Below are 22,594 nucleotides of genomic sequence, written 5' to 3' on the forward strand. Positions count from 1 at the left end.
GTCCCCTAACACGAAGGCAGGTAAGTTATTTTCGACTTCTAAATAATATTTGAAACTCATCATCAATTTATACCTTTATCTTTTCACTTGACTAACATATGCCATTTTTCAAAGTTTTCCCAACCAATTTGCTTAGACATAATTGTACATATATATAAATCACATAACTCATACTATAAGCTCAATTTTAATTTCGAACTTGATTCCATTTCCATTAAAGTCCAATTTTCAAACCAAACAATAAAATTGATTCTATTACTTGTTTAAGCTAGACTTTAGAGTCCAGTGTCTCATACTTGGGTTTTTCATATGGGATCTCAGGTATGTGACCTAAGTATTGTTTGAAATTCGAATTCCAAGTTTGGGTTTCAAATCTCTTATCTTGGGTCCAATATTTGGTGTCCAAATACATTACTTGGAGTTTAAGGTACGAAATTGAATCCTAGGTTTTGAGCTTCTAAATTTAAAGCTTTAAATTTTAACACATTCAAGGGTTGAATATAACATAATTATAAAAACAATACAGGATTGAAGAAAATCCAACTCTTGACATGTTGTCTCTCGTAGAATACCTTCTAATGCTGATTTTATTTAGTTAAAAAGCCTCAAAGAAAAATTAGACTAATAATTAATTTGTGATTCATCTCTTGGACTTGATAGGCATGAATAGGCCCACAGTCATCCTAATGTAATTTTTGCTATGTCGTGGACTTTTAAGCCCACCAGTTGACAAAAAAAAAAAAAAAAAATCCGAATCCTTCATCATATACCTTCCCGGGTAAGGTGGGTTAAGTCAGCTCCGATTCCGCCCATTATTTAATTAATTAATTATTTATTTATTTATTTACTCAAATATCAAATTCTCTATTTTTATTTTCACTTCTCTGATTCTCTCCCATTGACATTCACCAGCTTAGCTCTCTCCCTTCAGTCCCTTATCGTACCTCAAACCCACAAATCTGCACCTAAATTTGGTTCAACGCCAGAGCTGCTAGGGTTTCAGATTTTGCTCTGATCGATCTACTACATCACTCAGTTTTTGCATTTTAGTTTTTAGAGCGTGAGACACCTCCGACTATGGGAGGAGGAGGTGAGGGTGCTGCGGACGACGCCACCGAATCCAACGGTGGAGATGGAGTCAAAGTCAACGTCCGATGCTCCAACGGCTCCAAGTTCACCGTTCAGATTAGCCTCGAATCCACCGTCGGATCCTTCAAAGGCGTCCTCGCGCAGAAGTCCGATATTCCGGCTGATCAGCAGCGCCTGATATACAAGGGTCGGATCTTAAAGGACGATCAGACCCTCCAAAGCTACGGTACTATCTATTTCTTATTTTCTCCACGTTAAATATATATATATATATATATATTTGTTGGGTGTGCGTTTTGTGGTGTAGAATTGAGATGGGTTATAACTGTATGATTGAACCTAAGTATTCTGTGATTGATTTGTGGTTTCCCGAGATAGACGAATATTCATATTAGTTAGGGTGGTAGTTCACATTGCAATGTGGCATAGCTTGTTGGGTCAGTCTTGGAATTTACAGATACCAGAATGGTTTTAGTATTGAGTTTGTGCCTTGGGTGATCAACTTGAAGCTTGAATTATGGTTGAGAGATTTAGGGAAAGTATGTTTAAACTTGAATATAATAGGGTAAGTGTCATTAAGAGCAGAGAGCTTCATTTATCTTTTTTACTATGAAGCTTGGCTTGGTTAGGATTCTTGTTAAGCTCTTTGCTCCAAAGTTAGTAAGTTACCGACTTGAAACATGTTCTACTATTGAGATAGGTCTTTCTTAACTGTGACTTCCTCTCTTTGTAATAGGTTTGGAAGCAGATCACACTGTCCACTTGGTTCGCGGTTTTGCACCACCTGCGTCAGCCAACACTGGTGGTGCAACCAATGCTGGAGTTGCAAATTCCACCCAAGCAAGGGGTGTTGGATCTAATGAAGGTGGGACATTGGGAGGATCTGGTTTTGGAGCCTCACCATTTCCTGGATTTGGACTTAATGTCAATGGGATGGGTGGCACTGGTGATTTATTTGGAGCTGGGCTTCCTGACTTTGATCAAGTGCAGCAACAATTGACTCAGAACCCCAACGTAATGAGAGACATAATGAACATGCCTGTCGTCCAAAATCTTATGAATAACCCTGATATAATGCGGAACTTGATTATGAACAACCCTCAAATGCGTGAAATTATTGATCGGAATCCTGAGCTAGGGCACATACTTAATGATCCTGGCACTCTCCGTCAGACACTTGAAGCAGCAAGAAACCCTGAGCTTATGCGTGAGATGATGCGCAACACTGACAGAGCTATGAGCAACATCGAAGCTTCTCCAGAGGGATTTAACATGCTTAGACGCATGTATGAAAATGTACAAGAGCCATTTCTGAATGCAACAACAATGGCTGGGAATGCTGGGGGTGATAGTTCAAATCCATTTGCAGCTCTTTTGGGGACCCAAGGTGGCAACCAAACCAGAACTCAGTCAACTAGCCCGTCAACCATTAGTTCTGATTCAACAACTGGTTCTCCTGCTCCAAATACTAACCCACTTCCCAACCCATGGTCCTCTACAGGTAGTAAGCTCTTGCTCACTTGTTTCTGTTCTGCAATGTCTTGGTTCTGATTCTTGAAGCAGTACAATTTAAACTTTGTTTGCTTTGAATACCTTTGTTTCTTTTTTTTTGACCACTAGTTTGCTTTGAATACCTTAGTTGGGTTGTATTGCACATATCTTATGAAATGATTCTTTTTGTTAACATTCAATGCTGTATGGATTAAGATGTGGTATATCCTCTATCAGTAAATGCCACAAGTACGAAGAAATAGAAAAACATTCTCTTTTTCGTATTGTTGTTTTATTGGAGGCCAGTTGGGCTTGTGGACTAAGGTAGGTTTCTCTCATCCTTGGTGAAGCAGAAGAGATAAAACCACTTAAGCCAGCAGACTTCATCTTTTATTTTCCAATCTATAATTGAGTAGTTGCTGCTTTGTGCAAAATAGCAGTAGTAGCAATTGGTAGTAACAATATTAGCCACAATACAATGAGCAATTATATGAAACTTTCAAACCTTTTGCTTCCTCCGGTTTAAGGTCAATATGCTGTGCTCTTATGGTTTCTTTAGTCATTACCAATAAGTAGTTAACTAGTTGTGAATCTAGCAGCTGGAATTGCCCAAACTAACACCACAAGGTCGAACCCTATAGGGGATGGTAGGCCACAGACACCAGCTGGCCATGCTGGACTTAGTTTTCCAGAGTTTGAAGGCTTGGGTGCCGTGCAGGATGCCACTTTACTGAATCAGTTGATGCAAAATCCAGCTGTTTCTCAAATATCGCAAAGCCTTCTCTCCAATCCTCAGTTTATGAACCAGGTATCATTTTCTTTTCTAATAGAATATGCTTGAGGGTGAAATTTCTTGTTTCTTAACATTATGCAACTGCAGATTCTTGGTTCCAACCCCCAGTTACATAGCATGCTTGATTCCAATTCTCATTTAAGAGAAATGATGCAAAACCCTGAATTTCTTCGTCAGTTGGCTTCTCCTGAGACTATGCAGGTATATTACTTTAGGGTGCTTAACATTTTGACACATGCATCTCTCTCTCTCTCTCTCTCTCTCTCTCTCTCTCTCTCTCTCTCTCTCTCTCGCATGCACATGCACATGCACATGCACATGGATTCAACAAACAGAACTCTGCTCTCCCAAAACTTCCTACCTGCTCTTGAAGTCCTGCTTGCACACACATATGTACAGTGAGTTACTGGCTTGCTTTTGGAATTTTGAAGTTTTTGTTTGCCTAAGCTACCCAATTGAAGTCACTTGAAATAAATTGCATATCTTATTGTTGTGTTTCTGAACGATTCAATTTGGGAGACAGTATAATGATCAAACTTGAAAATTGTACCAATTTGATTTTTGTTTCTTTATTTCTTTTCTTTGTCTTCTCTCTTGCAGCTGCTCTTGACTATGCAGCAATCACTTATGTCGCAGATTGGTCAGCAACAGCAACAGTCAACCCAGTAAGCGACATAGTTTTTTCTTTGATAGGTCTAATAGATTTAGCCTGAATTGATATTGCTACCTTACCTTCCTGAGGATTTCATATTGACCACTACTTTTATGTATCTGTGAATTAATTATGCAACTTGATTGTGAAGTCTGAAACTGTATGTCAACGGTTCTAGGCCAGTTCAGTTGGATTTTTACTTTCTTCCTCAACCAAGTCGTGTATTGTTACTGTCGTCATTTTCCTGACCTAACACATTGAGTTGTTAAAAAAAAGTTGGGTAATGGTCATTGGTTCAACTGGTTGGACAAATAATAAATATAGTCACTAGTTTAGAAATATTGGCTCATGGTCATTTAATCAACTGTATGTGTTCATTGGTGCTTCATTTTAGTTGGTCAGTAAAAATGTGGAAAAAAAACTCCCTTTTTAATTCAGTTTCAATAAAATTCCATGCTGTCTTTGGCTTTGGTTATGTTTCAGATTGGTGCATCTTATAACTTGAATTGGATAAGATTCTGGCTTCCTGTTGGTGTGATTACTAGTTTTTGCTCTTTGAGTTGTACTAATTCAGTGCGTCCTTGCAGGGAACCAGGTCAGACTGGCGTCGGCACAGGTATCCCAAGTCACTATCCATTTTATGTTTTCCTTTCTTCAAAACTATGGGTTAACTGCCATACTTGACAGATTTTAGGAGATGGTGTCCGCACAGTTAATTCAAACTGTCTGCATTGCATTAGTTGAAAATATTCCAAACAGTGTGTTTGTCATTTTATATGGGATGCCATCCTTATATTGTGTATTCTGTGGCAGTATAGATACTTCAAAGAGGAATTTGTTAAGACTACAATCTTATTTGTGATGGGTTTGACAAAAATTTAGTACAGGATGGGTTGTTTCTAATTTTCAATGAATGCAAATATGGTATGAAGTGAGTTTCTAGGAAAAGGTTCTGGTAACAAGCCCCTCGTTGAAAATCCCAGTCATTTAATCCAAAAGAGAAGACAGAGCATTTCTCTTTTAAAGATATTTGTCGTGGTAATTGGTGGCTTGTTGTTAATATTATTGTGAAAACAGGACCATTCAATAACATGGGCTTAGAGATGCTGATGAACATGTTTGGTGGGCTTGGCACGGGCAGCCTGGCTGTTCCCAACATGCCTGATGGTTTACTACTCACCTATAATTTCTTAAAGAATGATTTCTTTTGTTTGGTTTGTACTAATCCTATTCCATATATTTCAGTGCCACCGGAAGAACTGTATGCTGCACAGCTTTCACAACTTCAGGAGATGGGTTTCTTTGACAGACAAGAGAACATACGGGCTCTGATGGCCACTGCAGGAAATGTCCATGCAGCAGTAGAGCGACTTTTGGGAAATTCTGGTTAATAGTTTACAGTTCCAATTTTTCTATTATTCTGGTTATGAGCGTGTTGTGGCAGCCGGGATTGGTCATGTTGCACCTGAGATGTGAATATGATTTGAGTGCCCTGTTTGGGTGTGAATAACCTGATATTGGGATAATACGAGCCCTATGTTAGTGAAGTAAGCTATGATCATCAGATTATAATCTCTTTCTCTCTAGAGGTCTGGTAGTCCTGAGTGTACATACTTCAAAAAAATCGTCATATGAATGGTTTGGCAAATATGTTTACTTGGAGGTTTGTGACAATGTAATAGAATTATGTTCATTAACTGCCAAATGCTATTCGTTTTATCTTATTCGGCTTATGGTTATCGGTAGCAGAAAATGAAAGTCTTTTTTTATTTGGTCTGGATAATACGTATTAAGAAAAGCCCAAAGGCAGGGAAATCTTAAAATGGTTCAATGTGAAATTTTTTTCACAAATCTGAACCATGAAATTACTAGCAATTGGTCCACTTGCAAATGAAAACATGTACAAGAATTTTCGAACGATAAACAAATTTCTAACATTTGTTTATTTTTTGTATTAGTATCAGTTTAAAATATAAAAAAGTAATATATGTTAAAATGATAACACACCGATCTAGCATTTTAATTTTGTGTTGCAAATTTGTGTTGCAAATGGTGTGGTACTTGTGAAATACATGAGCCTTAGGCTTAGAGTAGGTCATGTATAATTAAAAAAAAAAATTAAAATTTGAGATACAAATTTGGGATACTTAGCATATACTCTTTTCTTAGACTGAAATACTCTTTAACTTTTTAAGCAGTTTAATGTCACACCAGCTTGATGACATGGTATAACTAAATAACTTCTTTTTGTTTTTTTTCAATTATGTGTAAATCTGTATCTAAGACTATGATAAGAATTAGCTTATAATTAAGGTAATACTATAAAATAAAGAGTCCAGACATTGATTAAATATTTTGTTAATTACATACAAGTTGGTTAAATTAAAGCACAATGAATTCATTGAACAGTATGCCGTGTTTGGGAAAATCTAATTACATAAGTGACAAGTTGTTTAAAATGAAAAGTGACATAATACAAAAAAGAAGAAATTACAAAATTGGTCCACTTATTTTATTTCTAGTTCAATTTTAATCCACGATCTTTTTTAAGTTTAATTTTGGTCTACTTATTTTATACTTAGTTCAATTTTTGTCTACGATCTTTTTTAAGTTATAATTTTAAATCCTTTTGATTTTGTTTTCTTCAATTATAATTGAAGTATAAGTTATATTTCATCATTTCTTAGTCATAGGAACCAATTTGGAGTATTATAATCAAGAGAATTGAAGTTTGGTGAACTTTGAAAAATCTGAAAATTTTCTAAGAAAAATTGGTAGTTTTGGGTATCCTACTTTAGAGCCAATTATGTTGAGTTTTAGAACTCCGATATGGATAATCTTTATATGATGGTAAAAAGAAGATACATAACTTTAAACCAAGTATATATTTGCTGAATTTGACTGAGATTTGATATGGTAAAAGGCTAGACAAATTTGAGAAAACAAATCTGAACCTTTATTGAACAAGTGGAATAATTAGTAGATTAAAACAAAACTTAAAAAAAAAAAAATCGTGGATTAAAATTGAATTAAGTATAAAATAAGTGAACAAAATCTGTAATTTCTTCATACAAAAAAATACAAGCGCCAGCCATGAAAATTGAAATACTTATTTCAATTTTTAGTGCCACTCTTTTCTTGTATTGAAATAGATAAAGTCATATTGCATCAATATATTATATGAGATTAATGTTATTTTGCTCCCTAGACTATTACACTTGTATCAGTATGGTCCTTAGATCTCTAATTTATAAAATTAAATACTGACTTTTTCAATTTTTCCAATTGAGATTATTCCATCAATTTACACATTTTTCATCCAAATTTTCGTTTGCATAGCACCATGTGCCAATCACGTGAGGTCCTTTTTTAGGACAAAATGATCCTTTCCATTTAGATCTTACTCTTTTTCCCTCCTTAATTTTTCGCTAAATTTGGATGAAAAATGTGTAAATTGATGAAATAATCTCAAATAGAAAAATTAAAAAAATCATAATCCTTAATTTTTCAAATTAGAAGTGTATAGATCAAACTGATACAAGTGTAATAGTCTGGGAAACAAAATGATATTAATCCCTATATTATATTTAAAATAGTTTTTTTTCTCTCTAAGTTTGTGTAATAATAAGAATTAGCTTATAATTATGGTGATATGTTACTTTTAATTAAGGTAATACAACAACAAAATAGTACAAATATAAATATTAATTAAAGTACAATGAGTAGACTCAATGGTAGACTTGGCAATATCTTATCTGACCCGTTAACATGACATGAAACGACACAAAAAATATAGTGTTCGGGTTGAGGCTTATTGTGTCGTATTCAAATCGTGTTGACCCGTTAGTGACCCGTTAATTTTCGTATTGTGTTCATGTTAACCCGCGAAACTTGTTAGTGACCCGTTAAGAAATAAATATATTTTATTTTTTTAATGATATTAATCATTTCATTTGCACATTTTATATATTTTTCTTATGTGTAATGTTTAAACTATACATTTATGGAATAAAATGTATTTATGTATATAATAAAATATATTTACTTATGTAATAAAATATTTTTAAGGGTTAATTACTAATAAATCAATAAAACTTTTTACAATTACATTTTAATCAATGCACTTTTTATAATTTCATTTTAGTCACTATTAATCGACCAAAATAAAAAAGATAATTTACAATAGATTAATAAACATAAATTACTATTCATATTTAGATTTGTATTAGTTTGTGTTTGACTGCATGCTACATAACAAAATGGCTTATAGCAGAGCCCAAAACTCGAGATCTAAACCCTAAGCTATAAGCTCCATAACCCTAAACCTCATTTATATATCCTGCAACTCATTTCTATATCCTAAATCACATTTTTATACCCTAAAGTAAATTAAGGATAATATCATAATTTTACGCTCATATGTAGTGAAAAAAATGGATGGACAAATTGATATTTTCCAATAGGGATTAATATCATTTTGCTCCCCAGACTATTACATTTGTATCAGTTTGCTCCCCAGACTTTTAATTTGGAAAATTAAGGACTCTGACTTTTTCAATTTTGTCAATTGAGGTTCTTTTGTCAATTTACACATTTTTTATCCAAATCTTTGAGGGCAAAATGGTCCCTTCCAATTAGATCTTATCATTTTTTCCTCATGCATCATTTTTCCTCTTTATTTCTTGCTAAATTTTGGTTGATGACTCGACATTTTAGATGAAAAATGTATAAATTGACGGAACAACCTTAATTGGCAAAATTGAAAAAGTCAAGGTCCTTAATTTTCCAAATTAGAAGTCTGAGGAGCAAACTGATACATGTGTAATAGTCTGGGGAGCAAAATAACATTAATCCCTTTCCAATATACCAAAATACATGACATCATTAAGTGAATTGAGCTTAGTGACTAAAATGAAATGTAATTTGAAAACTCATTGACCTTTATAGGAAAATAAAAATTTACATTGACCATTATGAAATATTGAAATATTTTATTGATTTAAATGTAATTTGCTATATATTTAATTTAATTTTTTTGTTGAAAAAATGTATATTGTTTTCTTAATGGGTGAAAGGGGTTGTGTCGTGTTCACACTTTATTTTTTCGTGTCGTGTTCGTGTTGACATTTTTTTTCACTCGTTGGCTTAATGAGTCGTGTCGTGTTCACTCGATATCTTAACGGGTCGTGTCATGTTTGACCTAAACCCGCAAAAATACAATCCGTTGCATGGTCTACTCAATGGTGGTAAATCTAAATCACGTAAATTACAAGTTCGTTTAGAGCGAAAAGTGACACAATACGAGTGTGAATTGGTGTGTCCTCAAGATTTAGACTAAATGACTTAACACTTACCCAATCAAGTTCAAGCAAGTTTGAGCACCATGTTTAATCTTAAGAAAACGAGCGCCATGTTTAATCTTAAAAAAAAAAGAGCGCCATGCTGTTCAATTAGTTCATTACTAGTTGAGTTTGGCCAACTCGTAATTAGTTCACATAATTAATGTGCTTACTGTTTACTTGGTTGTCAAAATATTACCATAATATATTACTAATTCTATAACTTGACCAAACAAACAAAAATATTACTAATTCTATAAAATAAAAGTACGGCGATAGTTAAACGACGTGTCAACAATGACAAGACTAGTTACCAAAGTTTTCTCCTAAATATTAATTACAGGTGCAAATACAGCTTGTTGAAAATAAATGACATTTGAAGTACGCCACTGGCCACATATGAACATACACATGAATCAGAATTTGGAAAATCCAAGTTTTGTCTAGGCTGTCTATACCATATATACTCATCTTTAACGGCTTTACACATGAATGTCAACAGCCAATAGAGAAAGATGACAACCCTTCACAAAACTGAGCTCTCTGACTCTACAGTTTACTTACCATATATTTCAAAAGTATTCAATTTTGGAGCTAGAGTTAATTGGGTCCCACCCACTGAACAAAACAACGCACAAGTACTGACCATAAGTTACATAACTTCCACCAGCTATATAAAGAGGATATCTATGGACACTTGAGCACTGTGCTTTGAACATAGTACATATTGCTTAAGCTCATATCTTGTTTACTTTCTCTCATGCCATCAAAATGACCAACCAAGCCAACACCTCTAACCATGGCTCCTCTGAGAGACAGCAACCCCAAAACGAGGTTATTGCTCCTACTGTGCTCTCACCATCTCCAAACACTCCAGCCCCTAATCAAGAGATAGAGCTTGTCAACAGGCCTCCAAGCACTGATGTTAGTGTTGGAGATCATGACCCTTCTCTTGTTGAATGCTCTTCTGTAGTTGTGACTCTTCCTAGAGGGTCATCCATGACTTCAAGCACTGATGCTAGTGTTCAAGATCCCTCTATTGTTGTGACTCCTCCTGAGGTCAGTAGAGGATTCTCTGCGACTGTGACTCCCCCTAGAATGCTCTATCGTAGAGGGTCCTCTTTGACCCCGCCCCGAGAAGTACGACCATCTCATATTGGTGGCAGAAGGTTTTCTATGACTCCTCCTAGAGTGTCATCGGCATTCTGGATGAGTAGCAGAGGACCGTCCTCTGCTACTCATCTTGAAACGACACTATCTCATATTGGTGGGAGTCCTCTAACTTCCATACTCCAAGGCCTCCCTATGGTTGTAGGAGGATCTATCACAGTGGGAGGGGGTAGTGCTAGTGCTCCGCCAGCCCTCCCAACCCAGGGGGTCAAGCGCGGGCCAGGCCCAATTTGCAGTGTATGCCTTCGATATTTTTCCTCTTGGAAAGCCTTGTTTGGCCATTTGCGATGCCACCCTGAGAGAGAATGGCGTGGGTGTTTTCCGCCTCCGGTAGGCAAAATACCCCAAGCCGATCATCAGCCACCACCGCAAGGTAATTAATATTAGTAGACACATGCCCATGTATATATATATATATATATATGTATCTATGCACAATAATATTTGTATTTGCTTAATTAGTTATTCTCATATACATATATGTGTTACTGTGTAGGTGAATTTGATCTGAAGGAGCTGGCTCAAGAGGGGAGAGCTGCTTCCTCTCCTCCTCCTCCTCCTCCTCCTCCTCCTCCTGCAGCTGGTGCTAATGAAGGGGATGACAGATTCGATCTTAACATGCCACCACCAAATGAGGAGGACAACGAGGGTACTCCTGGTCCTGCTACATGATCGAGACTTAAAATGTTTATTTCATGGTTAATAAGCGCTAAGACGCGCACAATAAAACTAGATGGATTGATTGATGGTGTACCTGTTTGAGTATTTCATTTGTGTCTGTGAAACCATGCCTATTTCTGTAGCTGGTGTGCGTAGGAGATCATATATGGCCATCTTTTTTTGTGTTTGTTTTTGGAGCAGTAAATCTATGAATTTGGAGATTGGTTTTAATTTCTATTTTTATTTGTTTCACTCTAGTTAATGTTGCATGCATGTATAATGAACTAATTTACCGACGTACGTGCCTCGTTTGGTATAATGATCGTGATACGATCATTTTATGACGTGAAAAAGTGTTACGATACGATCATGAATATGTATTAGTATACGTATATTCTCAAAACATATATATATATATAATAGACGATATGTCACTTAACTAATGATGTTCAACCAAATATGGTATGCCATTCAATCCGGATTTGGCCAACTCCTACTTAGCTCACATAATTAATGTGCTTATTCTTTATCCTGTTGTCAAAAGTGTAATATACTAATTGAAGGCCATGTCGTATTTGCGCTAATAGATAAGTTACATCTTATGTGAAAAATGACACATATAACTATATAAGAGTATAATGCATCGAAATATGTGTCCTCAAGATCTAAAGTAGACAATCTGTCACTTATTTTATGAGGTTCAAACAAATAAGATATGTCGTTGAATTTGAATTTGGAAAACTCATAATTAGCTCACTTAATTACTGTGCTTACTCTTTATCTTGCTGTCAACACACTACCATAATTACTAATTTTATAAAAGTATAATAAACTAATTGAATGCCATGTTGTATTTAGTTAAATGCAAATAGATAAGTCACAAGTTATATTAGGGGTCGGCAATGGGCCGGGCCGCTTTTTTGGGTTCGGGCCGGGCTCGGGCTTGAATTATAGAAGCCCAATAGGGCTTTCGGGCCGGGCCGGGCCGGGCTTGGACTTTAATACACAAGCCCAAGGCCCGCCCATCGGGCTTGGAGGGCCGGGCCGGGCTAGGCCCGAACGGGCGGCCCAAAATGGGCCCAAAGCCTATTTAGACACATATATATCTTCAAAAAAAAAAAAAAAAAGATTTTGGCTATATTGTGATTTGAACATGAGACCTCACATAACAAGCTTCAACTCTCAACCAACTGAGCTGACTAGTTTATTTGTCAAGTTTGTGAATCATAACATATTTAATAGCTCTTTCGTTTATTTACTTCAATAAATTATTAATATACTTATTAAGTTATTATATAATACTATTATGTTAGTAATAGTGTAATACCATAAATAATAAACTTTTAAAATTATATACAACATTACAACTATAATAAAACATAAATGTACATATATATTATTATATATTTTATTACATATTTTTATAAACAAACGATGCAATTGTGTTGTCAACGATCCAAACCGTTCAAATTTTAGTTCCTCACTCAAAGATAATTTGTGCAAAAAATTAGCTCAATCGGAGATGTCAAAGTGACATAATGGTGGTCAAATTAATGAACGATCGTGGTTTTTCTAATGATCATCGAATGGGTAGATGAATTTCGATTTAGCCGATTTTTTGTACTGATGATCTTTGACTATGAATATAGAAAATGAACAGGTCAGATTGTTGAAATCACGTTGTGGTCTTCATAATTATGGAAACAATAAGGTTTCAACGGGAAAATTATTAGAATTATACTCTTCAAGTGTATTTATATGTAGAAGCTCACATATCGATCTTGTTTTCAACGATCCGAACCGTTCAAGTTTTAGTTCTCCACTCAAAGAGAATTCTTGCAAAAAATTAGCTTAATCGAAAATGTAAAAGTGATTTTTCTAAATGTAACGGTGGTCGAATTAATGAACGATCGTGGTTTTTCTAATGATAATCGAATGGGTAGATCCGTAGATGAATTCCGATTTAGCCGATTTTTTGTAAGGATGATCTTTGACTATGAAAATAGAAAATGAACGGTTTAGATCGTTGAATTAATGAAATGACAATTGTGGTTTAATAACTTTAATTATACTTGTATTATAAAAGTTGTATATACACATATACATTTATATTTTATTATACTTGTAATGTTGTATATAATTTTAAAAGTTTATTACTTTATTATTTATGGTATTACATAGTTTACACTATTACTATTTACTAACATTATAGTATTATATAATAACTTAATAAGCATATTAATAATTTATTATAGTAAACAAACAAAAAACCTATTAAATATGTTATGATTTCCAAATTGGGCTTTGGGTCGGGCTTTGGGCGGGCCTAAACGGGCGGGCTTCGGGCGGCCCATGGGCTTCAAGGGGATGGCCCAAGCCCAACCCAAGAGACTTTCGGGCCGGGCCGAGCCGGCCCAATTTTCGGGCCAAATCGGGCTTTGGGCCTAATGGGCCGGGCGGGCTTCGGGTGGGCTTCGGGCCTTGAGCTTTTTGGTGAGGCCTAAGTTATATAATGTGAAAAGTGATATAATATGAGTATGAATTGGTCAGTATCCTCAAGACTTAAAGTAGATGACTTGTCACTTATTTAATGAGGTTCAACCAAATACGATATGTCAGTTGAATTTGAATTTGAATTTAAATTTAAATTTAAATTTGGCCAACTCATAATTAGCTCACATAACTACTCTTTATCTTGTTGTCAAAACATTACCATAATTACTAATTTTATAAAAGTATAATAAACTAATTGAATGCCATGTCATATTTAGTTAAATGCAAATAAATAAGCCACAAGTCGTATAATGTGAAAATTGTTACAAGTATGTATTGGTGTGTATCCTTAAGACCTAATGTAGATGACTTGTCACTTATTTAATAAGGTGCAACCAAATACAATATAGCCAACTCCTAGTTAGCTCACAGAATTAATAAAAGTGTTTACTTTTTATGTTGTAGTCAAAATATTACCATAATTACTAAATTATAAAAGTATAGTAAACTAATTGACCGCCTTGTGGTATCTAGTTAAATGCAAATAAGTAATATTGTGAACACAATTATTTATTGACATGTGTTCTTAAAATTTTGGGATTAATACCATTTTGCTCCCCCGACTATTACACTTGTATCAGTTTGCTCCCCAGATTTCTAATTTGGAAAATTAAGGACTCTGACTTTTTCAATTTTGCCAATTGAGGTTCTTTTGTCAATTTACACATTTTTTATCCAAATCTTTGAGGGCAAAATGGTCCCTTCCAATTAGATCTTATCATTTTTTCCTCATGCATCATTTTTCCTCTTTTATTTCTTGCTAAATTTTGCTTGATCATCTCGACATTTTAGATGAAAAATGTATAAATTGACGGAATAACCTTAATTGGCAAAATTGAAAAAGTCAGGGTCCTTAATTTTCCAAATTAGAAGTCTGGGGAGTAAACTGATACATGTGTAATAGTCTGGGGAGCAAAATGACATTAATCCCTAAAATTTAACGTAGATGACTTGTCACTTATTTAATAAAGTTCAACGAAATATGATATGTCATTCAATTTGACACAATTTGACATGACGTATTTAGTTGATGCGTTTTTTTTTTTTTTTAATGTATTGGACTTATTATCTTTGCTCACACTACCATTTTAAATATTAATGTGGTATAGAAGGTACTACATTAAGTTTCTATGTAGATCGTAATGTTACTTAGTCATATGTTTCACATGATATTATTAGTAAATTATCAATTTAATACGATATATATATTTATTTACATAAGAGTACATAACTAATGCCAAATTATTTGCCAAGAGAGCCAGAGAAGACTTCTCTTCATAAGTGATACATGTTTACGTTGCTACTGTCAATTTAGCAAACGTAAACAACTACAAAGAGAGGAATTTGCATTAGTGATTTACGCTTACCCATAACGTGAACCGTTAAAAAGTCGCACAAATCTGATTTTAACGGTAAAAGTCAATAATAACTAAAAAAAAGAAAATTGGATCTAAAACCGTCCAAGTTCAGCACTAGTATTCAAATCCAACGGTGATGAATCCATCTTCCACATTAACCTCGTCTTCATGCAATTGGTCTCCCACCAAAAAAAAATCTCCACGTTCATGTTTTCTTTCACTTTCTTTTTTAATTTACAAAAAATTGTTTGGTTTATTATAATCTCTGATTAATTCGTAGGAGGCAAAGTCCTCCAGCACTGTTTTGGGCAAATTCGGTTTGTAGTTTCCGCCCAAAATTTCGGGAGAGAGTCCGTTTCCGGTTTATGCGTTTTGCAAGCCACGCAGGCGAACACGGCCTTAGAGCCTCCATCACAAAGTCTCTCTTACTTTGTCAAATTGTCAAAAGCTCTAGCCTTTGCTCATAGCTCTCTTTCATTGCTTTTTTCAGAAAGAATTTTTTGAGAGATTGGATCTCGTTGGTTGTTGGTTCTCTTTTCTTTACACGCCACTTTCACGTGGTGATCTCTGAACAACAGGTAGGTCTCTCTCTTCTCCACCACTTTCCCATGTTTCATTCTTAGTAATGCTGTCTGTTTTGTCTCAGTTTCGAGTTTCGACAAAAGATTTGAAATTTCTTGAATTCTCAATATTGGGTCTGTTTTGATTGTTAAGTTTCAGTGATTTGGATTACCCAATAATAATATGATGGAGAAGGCTGACTCTGGGCAAAAGCTATACACACGAATGCGGCTATGGGAGTTTCCGGATCAGTATGTGATCGAGCCCACTGATGGTTCTCATGGTTCCTCTTTGCAAGTTAGTCGGGTTGATGGGTCTATGAAGCTCATTGGTGAGTTATCTTTGCCTTGTGTGTAGCAATCTCGATTTCAGGTCTTTGGTTAATGCTAGACATTTGACTGTTTGTGTATTTGGGTTTGTATCCAATTCTGCAGAGAAGCTTCCTGAATCCAGCTCAGTTCGGGTTCCGAAAATTCGAACTATTTTTGGTGTGGTTGGGATGCTAAAGCTTTTGGCAGGTAACATTGTCTTTATTGAAACCACTCAAAACCTTCATGTTTCATATCTGTATGATTTGGAATCTTTAGATTTGTGATGTTTGACGTTGTTAATTCATTATGCTTTCAGGGTCATATTTAATGGTTATAACAGAACGTGAATGTATTGGCTCTTACTTGGGGCATCCTATCTACAAAGTTTCATCCTTGAAGGTTTTTCCTTGTGACCATTCTTTGCAGAATTCCCCTGCAGAACAGGTATATTTGTTGTTGCCTTACCCTTTACCTCTTCTTCAGTCTTCCTTATATGAGTGCCCACTGATTTTTTTTTTTTTTTTTTTGATCGGAGAGTGCTTACTGTTCTAAACTTTATAATTGTTGGACCTCTTTGGCAGAAAAAGATGGAGACTGAGTTTTCTGCGCTGCTAAATATAGCAGAGAAGACTCCTGGTCTGTATTTCTCATACGACACCAATTTAACACTGAGGTGAATTGTTTTCTACATTTAGTTGCCCCCTCTCCCTCCCAAAGCCCCCCATGAGAGGAAGAGGAAGAGTTTCCTTTTAATATTTGAGGCGACATTGTCCGAGTCATTGTCTTAAATTTGTCGTGTATTGCAGTGCACAGCGATTGCATGATTTAGGTGATGAATCTAAATTGCTTCCTCTTTGGAGACAGGTAAGCCTTGATTTGGCAGTAACTGACTGACTTTTATTACTGATTTTACACTGAAAGACTTCTTGTCAAGAAAATTATGTATGAATGATGGTTTCACATATCTATGTTTATGTTGGTCTTCATGGTTTCAATCTCACGTCTCCAAGTGTTTTGTCACAGGCAGACCCTAGATTTCTTTGGAACAATTATATGTTGGAAGGGCTCATAGATAACAAGGTCGGGTTTTTGCCAAGCTTTTTCTGTTGCCTGCTCATTTTTCTGTATAACGTTTACTTCCCAATTTTCTAACTGCTGCTAATTTATATTCCTTGCTTGCAGCTTGATCCGTACCTACTTCCTATTGTTCAAGGGAATATCCTTTTCTCATTCTTGCTTTCAGCTTTCAGCTGTTTTGCATGCGTGCATGAGTGCCTGCATACATACATGGATGCACCAGCATACATTACATACATGCAAACACAAATATATTCTCTAGTTTGTTAAATTTCATTTGTGTGTGCTGGTATTGGATTTATCAACTGTTTTTCCTTTTGAAGGTTCTCCTTAATTGATTATCAGGCTTTAATAACTTTCAAGCAGCCATTGGAAAAGATATTATCGATGTTACTCTGATTTCTAGGAGGTGCACTAGGCGAAATGGTACTCAAAGCTTGTATTGTTTTTTCAGTTTATTTACTGCTATGCTCTGCTTCTTTTATAATTATCATACACATGCAGTTGTGTGGACACTACAGATTTTAGTTTTAGTACCATGCTATCTAGTAGGGAAATTAGTGCCTTGGCTACAAAAATAAATATTATTTTTGCATGGACTTAAGGTGTTTGAGCTATGGGTGGACTACCCTGCACTTCACTAGGTAATTGAAAGAAGAAAGTTGAATGGACAAGTATAAAGTACTAGAATATGCCAAGATGATGTGCTGAACTTAACTCAGTTGCAACTGTTCTGTTCAGTAGGAAGTACAAGATCCTGTGATTTCTGGTGTGGCCTATGTGGATAGGATATGCATATCAAACAGAACTATATTCGTAATAAAAGTTAGGATGTAGAGGTTATTATCTTATGCAGTTCGGGGGCACGATATTCATCAGAAATAAAACTTATGTCTTTGTTAATCTAGTCGATAATAATTTGCATTTCCTGGTAGGAACTCGGATGTGGAGAAGAGGAGCTGATTCTGATGGGTATGTTGCAAATTTTGTGGAAAGTGAGCAGATTATGCACTTGAATGGGTTTACAGCCTCATTTGTCCAGGTAAAATTGTATACCTAATTGTACATATGTAATTTTGTTATGGATTTGTTGTCTACATGGTTTCCTCCTCTCTCTTTTTTTTGTTGAAAAGAAAAACCTCTCCTAAAATGCTAAAAGTAGCAATACTATCAATGTAGCAATACAATGAATGAGGCACTGGGGAAAATATTGTATGCGGGGGGGACCATTCTCCAAATAGATAGAAGGTACTGGGTAACTGCAAATCAAATGAGAAACTGTGTATGAATTTCAGATTGTTTCCATGCATATGTTGAGATACTCATCTGCCAATAACTTTCATGTGACAATGACCCCACCTAAAAGTGTCACTTTGATGCCAACTATGACTTCTGAATTTTGAAGATAAGGGGAATAGTTACTAATACCCACCATTAGGACCAAGATGCGATTTCCTGATTATGGAACCAGCCAAACAGCTTGTTTGGTTCTTGTGGCCATTATAGTTGGATTTCAACTAGTGCTAGAATATGCGTCATGTTTCTCAATTTTACCCCCTCTGTCTGAAAAAAGATGGGATTCGTTCCATTTTATGGTTGAAATCAACATAAGCGTTTCAAGACTTGCCAAGATAAATCTAGGATCTCCAACCAGTCTTACAAGTGCATGCGTGCAAAACAATTGATTTGTTTTTATTTTATTTTTATTTTATCAAAGATGCCTTTTCTGCAGGTATGTGCCTTACACAAAATTATGTATTCTTTCATGTTGTTTGAGCCATTAAATTATTTTATTTTATTTTTTTTTCAGGTTAGGGGATCGATGCCATTTCTTTGGGAGCAAATTGTTGATTTAACATATAAGCCTAAGTTCGAAATTGTGCGACTTGAGGAAGCTGTGAGTTGATGGTTACTTGTTTTTACATGCTATGATTCTTTATCTGTAACATTCTTTCTCCATTTGACTGCTAGTGTACTGCATGTTATGCAGCCTCGAGTAGCAGAGCGGCATTTTCTGGATTTGAGAAAAAAATATGGTGCTGTGTTAGCTGTCGATCTTGTTAACACGGTGTGCACTTTCTTTTCCAAGTTTTGTGGAATAACTTATCTGATAATACACAATCAATAGGCATGATTGTCTACTGTCCACACAAATGCATGTATATGCATATATTATATATGTATAGATTGTGTATATGTGCACAAGTTGTGGGTCAGTATATTCGTAGGTGTGTAATGTACACACTAGTGAATTTTCCATTCTTATGTGACATTCATATATGTGGGCATGCATACAATTTTGGGTACTATTTCTCATGATACCTTTTTATCTTATTAGCATGGAGGTGAAGGACGCCTGAGTGAGAAATTTGCAAATGCAATGCAGTCTATTGTTAGTGATGACCTAAGGTAGAATTTCCTTTCATCCCATCCTTTTTTACCCATTTTTTCTTTCCTAGTAGATCTGTTTCATGGTGAGACTGGCTGAATATTGTAGATATTGGCACTTTGATTTTCATCATATCTGTGGACACGTCCATTTTGAGCGCCTCTCTATCCTTTATGAACAAATTGTAGATTTCCTTGACAGAAATGGGTATGTTCTCCTTCAAATGGTCATCAATATTTAATTCCCTGATAAATGCCTTAGTATATATTGCTTCAGAATTCATTTGCTCCTTTCAAATATCCTTTTACTCATTGAGGGTTAGTTCAGCATAAATAAATTAATTAATCCCAGACACTTAAGTGGAGTATAGGAATAGGTCGCTTTTAATACGCTGTATTCTGTTATACTATGCAATAAGGATAGGTTAGTGTTTGGCTACCACTGTACTCCGAAAGCAAAAGTTTAAGCTGTTAGAGAGTGGACCAACAACGTCCATCAAGTTAACACCTCCTGACATGTAGTTCCATCCTTGCACATGAAGAGGCAAACGAGGAAACATATGTGTGCATCCCCATCCTACACTTCTTTCAGTTAAAAAATAATTAGGGAATGGGGGATGAGATATTTTGAACCTATGTCCTCTTGGAACCAACGCTTTGATGCCATGTTAGACTAACACTATACCTCAAAAGTTTTAACTACTAGGGATGAGCCAACGACATATATCAAGCTTAACACCAAGAACAAAGTTGTTATGTAAAAATTACTTTCTGAAATAGGTGTTTGGTGAAATGAACCAAGCATAGAAGGATGTAATCTCACTTCTTGTTTTGCTTTTTAACTAATGTAGGTATCTACTATTGAATGAAAAGGGTGAGAAAATGAAGGAGCAACTAGGAGTTGTAAGGACCAATTGCATTGATTGCTTAGATCGTACAAATGTTACCCAGGTAAGTTAAAAAAAACAATCGAAGTGTATTGCCTCCTCCCCAACTAAAAAAAAAAAAAAAGCAAAATGCATATTGTTTGTCTTTCCTTTTTTTTTTTTTTTTTTTTTTGTTGAGATGAATTCCACAGGAACTATTACTACTATTTTGTTATCATTCTTGTTGATTGATCTAGTTATGTACGTTTTCCCCCATCAATTGTTCCCTAAAAGTGTTACGGCCGCAGAGCATGATAGGCCGAAATATGTTGGAATGCCAACTTAGAAGGCTTGGCATTTTTGCTGCTGAAGAAACTATTAGCTCACATCCCAATTTAGATGAATGCTTTAAAATATGTGAGTACAGCCATTTCTCTTACTTTACTTCTAACATCTCTCTCTCTCTCATATAGAGATTGTATTTAGAATGCTTACCATGTCTTGGGTGTGTGCCTGAGCGTGCACGTGTTGCTTCAAAATTTTTTCTGTTTTCCAGTGTGGGCTAATCATGGGGATGATATAAGCATTCAATACTCTGGCACACCTGCTTTGAAAGGGGATTTTGTAAGGTACTTTTTACATGGATTTACTCTATGTAAATCATTCTTAATCTAGGCTAGCTTTGGAATTATTTTGGAGCCTGTTTATCTTTTGCATGTCGCTATATTTATCATGGCACAAGGATTATATCATTGACATAAGAATAAGATTCAAAATTTTAACCTGTTTTTTCACTGTTAATTTTGTTCTATTTGGCTGAATCTTAGATGTGGCCAGCGGACAGTCCAAGGGATCGTAAAGGATGGAATCAATGCCCTTCTACGCTATTATTACAATAACTTTTGTGATGGAACAAAACAGGTTGGTGTGCTTCCTTGTATGCCATCTCTCTTTTTATTTGTATACAAAAGGCTATTATTTTGCATCTTTTTGTTTGAAGACCATATAAAATAGTTTCTTTTAAGCAACTTTTGAAGAGTTGATACATATTATTTTTTTGGTGGAAATACCTGTAGGATGCAATTGACCTCCTGCAAGGGCATTACATTGTCTCGGTCAGCAAAGATATGACACCATCATCTCAAAAGGGAGGACTTGAGGCTGTTGCTGTGAGTAGAAGCTAGATGTCAATTAATTTTTTAATTAAGATTTTACGATTTGTCTTGACCATATCCAGTATATCTCATAACTAAGTGTACTTACAATGCATATGAGATTTCACTGTGCAGTGACCAAAAAAAAGAAGAGATTTCACTGTACATTATATTTGCCTCTTACATTAGTTTGTTTTTTATTATCGAACTCTTACCTTTATCAGCCTCTTCTTAACTTGCATTATTTCATTTTGCAGTCATTTCCACTGGCTTTGTCATTCGTTTTGACTGGGTTCTTTTTTGCAACGTTGTCATTGAGGCAAGGTAGGTTGGCTTTAGTCCAAACAGTATATTTAGACTAAATAAGATTTGGAGAAAATCATGGCGTGGATGGTGAAAGGGTGGGATGGGACTGGGATAATGTAGGTTGGCTTTAGTCCAGACAGTATATTTAGACTAAATAAGATTCGGAGAAAATCATGGCTTCGATAGTGAAAGGGTGGGATTTTACTGGGATAATGTTGGTTCATAGTGGCTTCTTTTTCTAGTAAGAAACAATATCGCATTATAGACGTCTCTGAAAATCTGCAATCATGACGATTTTGTGTTTAATGCTTTTGCAGTTAGGTACGATCTACGGCACTTGTTCTTTTCAATTATATGGGCAAGTCTAAGTGTGGCTATAGCTGCATTTGTGAGGGCCAATGGGCGGATTTTCTGCAATAGACCTCGTCTGCACAAGCCTCGTTCTTGATTGATTCCGGGTTCAGAATGTTGTGGCCAGTTCATTTTCCTGTGAAGTTTGCCCTGCTTGCTTCATAGGAGCTGATTCTTTGATTAGTCGTCGTCCACATAGTTTTGAATTCTTGGTCAGTTATAGGTGACACTTAATACCCCATGTAAACACCTGCTGCTTTGGTCATACCTTCTAATCATATTATTCTTTCTTTCTTTTTTTGTGTGTAAATGCTTGCACCTTGTTCAAGCTTTTCGGGTGGTGTTATTATGGACGTGGTTTGTAAGTTGTAACTTGAAATTTCTGTATTTATTTTCGTAATCAAATTGATATAAAGATTAATTTAAGAGATAATAACTATTGTTCAATGATATCTATTCTGGATTTTGGTCTTTT

The 22,594-nt window shown here is 35.4% G+C and overlaps 2 protein-coding genes across 6 annotated transcripts; both read left to right on the plus strand.

Annotated features, from left to right (window-relative positions):
* The first annotated feature begins 894 nt into the window (after positions 1-894).
* LOC147284923 (ubiquitin domain-containing protein DSK2b-like) lies at positions 895-5,764 on the plus strand. Of its 4 annotated transcripts, none has more exons than XM_086245067.1 (8): positions 895-1,315; positions 1,826-2,590; positions 3,177-3,388; positions 3,461-3,574; positions 3,974-4,038; positions 4,613-4,641; positions 5,103-5,192; positions 5,271-5,764. In XM_086245067.1, exons 1-8 carry the CDS (start codon positions 1,078-1,080, stop codon positions 5,414-5,416), a joined length of 1,659 nt encoding a protein of 552 aa, XP_086101193.1. In that variant the 5' UTR covers positions 895-1,077; the 3' UTR covers positions 5,417-5,764. The 4 variants fall into 4 exon arrangements, with proteins under 4 accessions (XP_086101193.1, XP_086101194.1, XP_086101195.1 ...); XM_086245068.1 differs by having other exon boundaries at positions 3,180-3,388; XM_086245069.1 differs by having other exon boundaries at positions 3,222-3,388.
* Positions 5,765-15,322: 9,558 nt separating this feature from the next.
* On the plus strand, positions 15,323-22,413 carry ATSAC1B (Phosphoinositide phosphatase family protein). Of its 2 annotated transcripts, none has more exons than XM_086244141.1 (21): positions 15,323-15,683; positions 15,820-15,997; positions 16,101-16,184; positions 16,294-16,421; positions 16,559-16,650; positions 16,784-16,841; positions 17,001-17,057; positions 17,160-17,193; positions 17,400-17,480; positions 17,990-18,096; positions 18,865-18,951; positions 19,045-19,122; positions 19,393-19,463; positions 19,552-19,650; positions 20,294-20,393; positions 20,617-20,725; positions 20,865-20,937; positions 21,136-21,229; positions 21,385-21,477; positions 21,720-21,786; positions 22,086-22,413. In XM_086244141.1, the coding sequence occupies exons 2-21, from the start codon at positions 15,850-15,852 to the stop codon at positions 22,214-22,216; spliced, it is 1,791 nt and encodes a 596-aa protein (XP_086100267.1). In that variant the 5' UTR covers positions 15,323-15,683; positions 15,820-15,849; the 3' UTR covers positions 22,217-22,413. The 2 variants fall into 2 exon arrangements, with proteins under 2 accessions (XP_086100267.1, XP_086100268.1); XM_086244142.1 differs by having other exon boundaries at positions 15,826-15,997.
* Positions 22,414-22,594: the final 181 nt, after the last annotated feature.

Source organism: Dryas octopetala, chromosome 5 (assembly GCF_963921425.1).
Source record: "Dryas octopetala chromosome 5, drDryOcto1.1, whole genome shotgun sequence".
In the NCBI taxonomy this organism is placed as follows: domain Eukaryota; kingdom Viridiplantae; phylum Streptophyta; class Magnoliopsida; order Rosales; family Rosaceae; genus Dryas; species Dryas octopetala.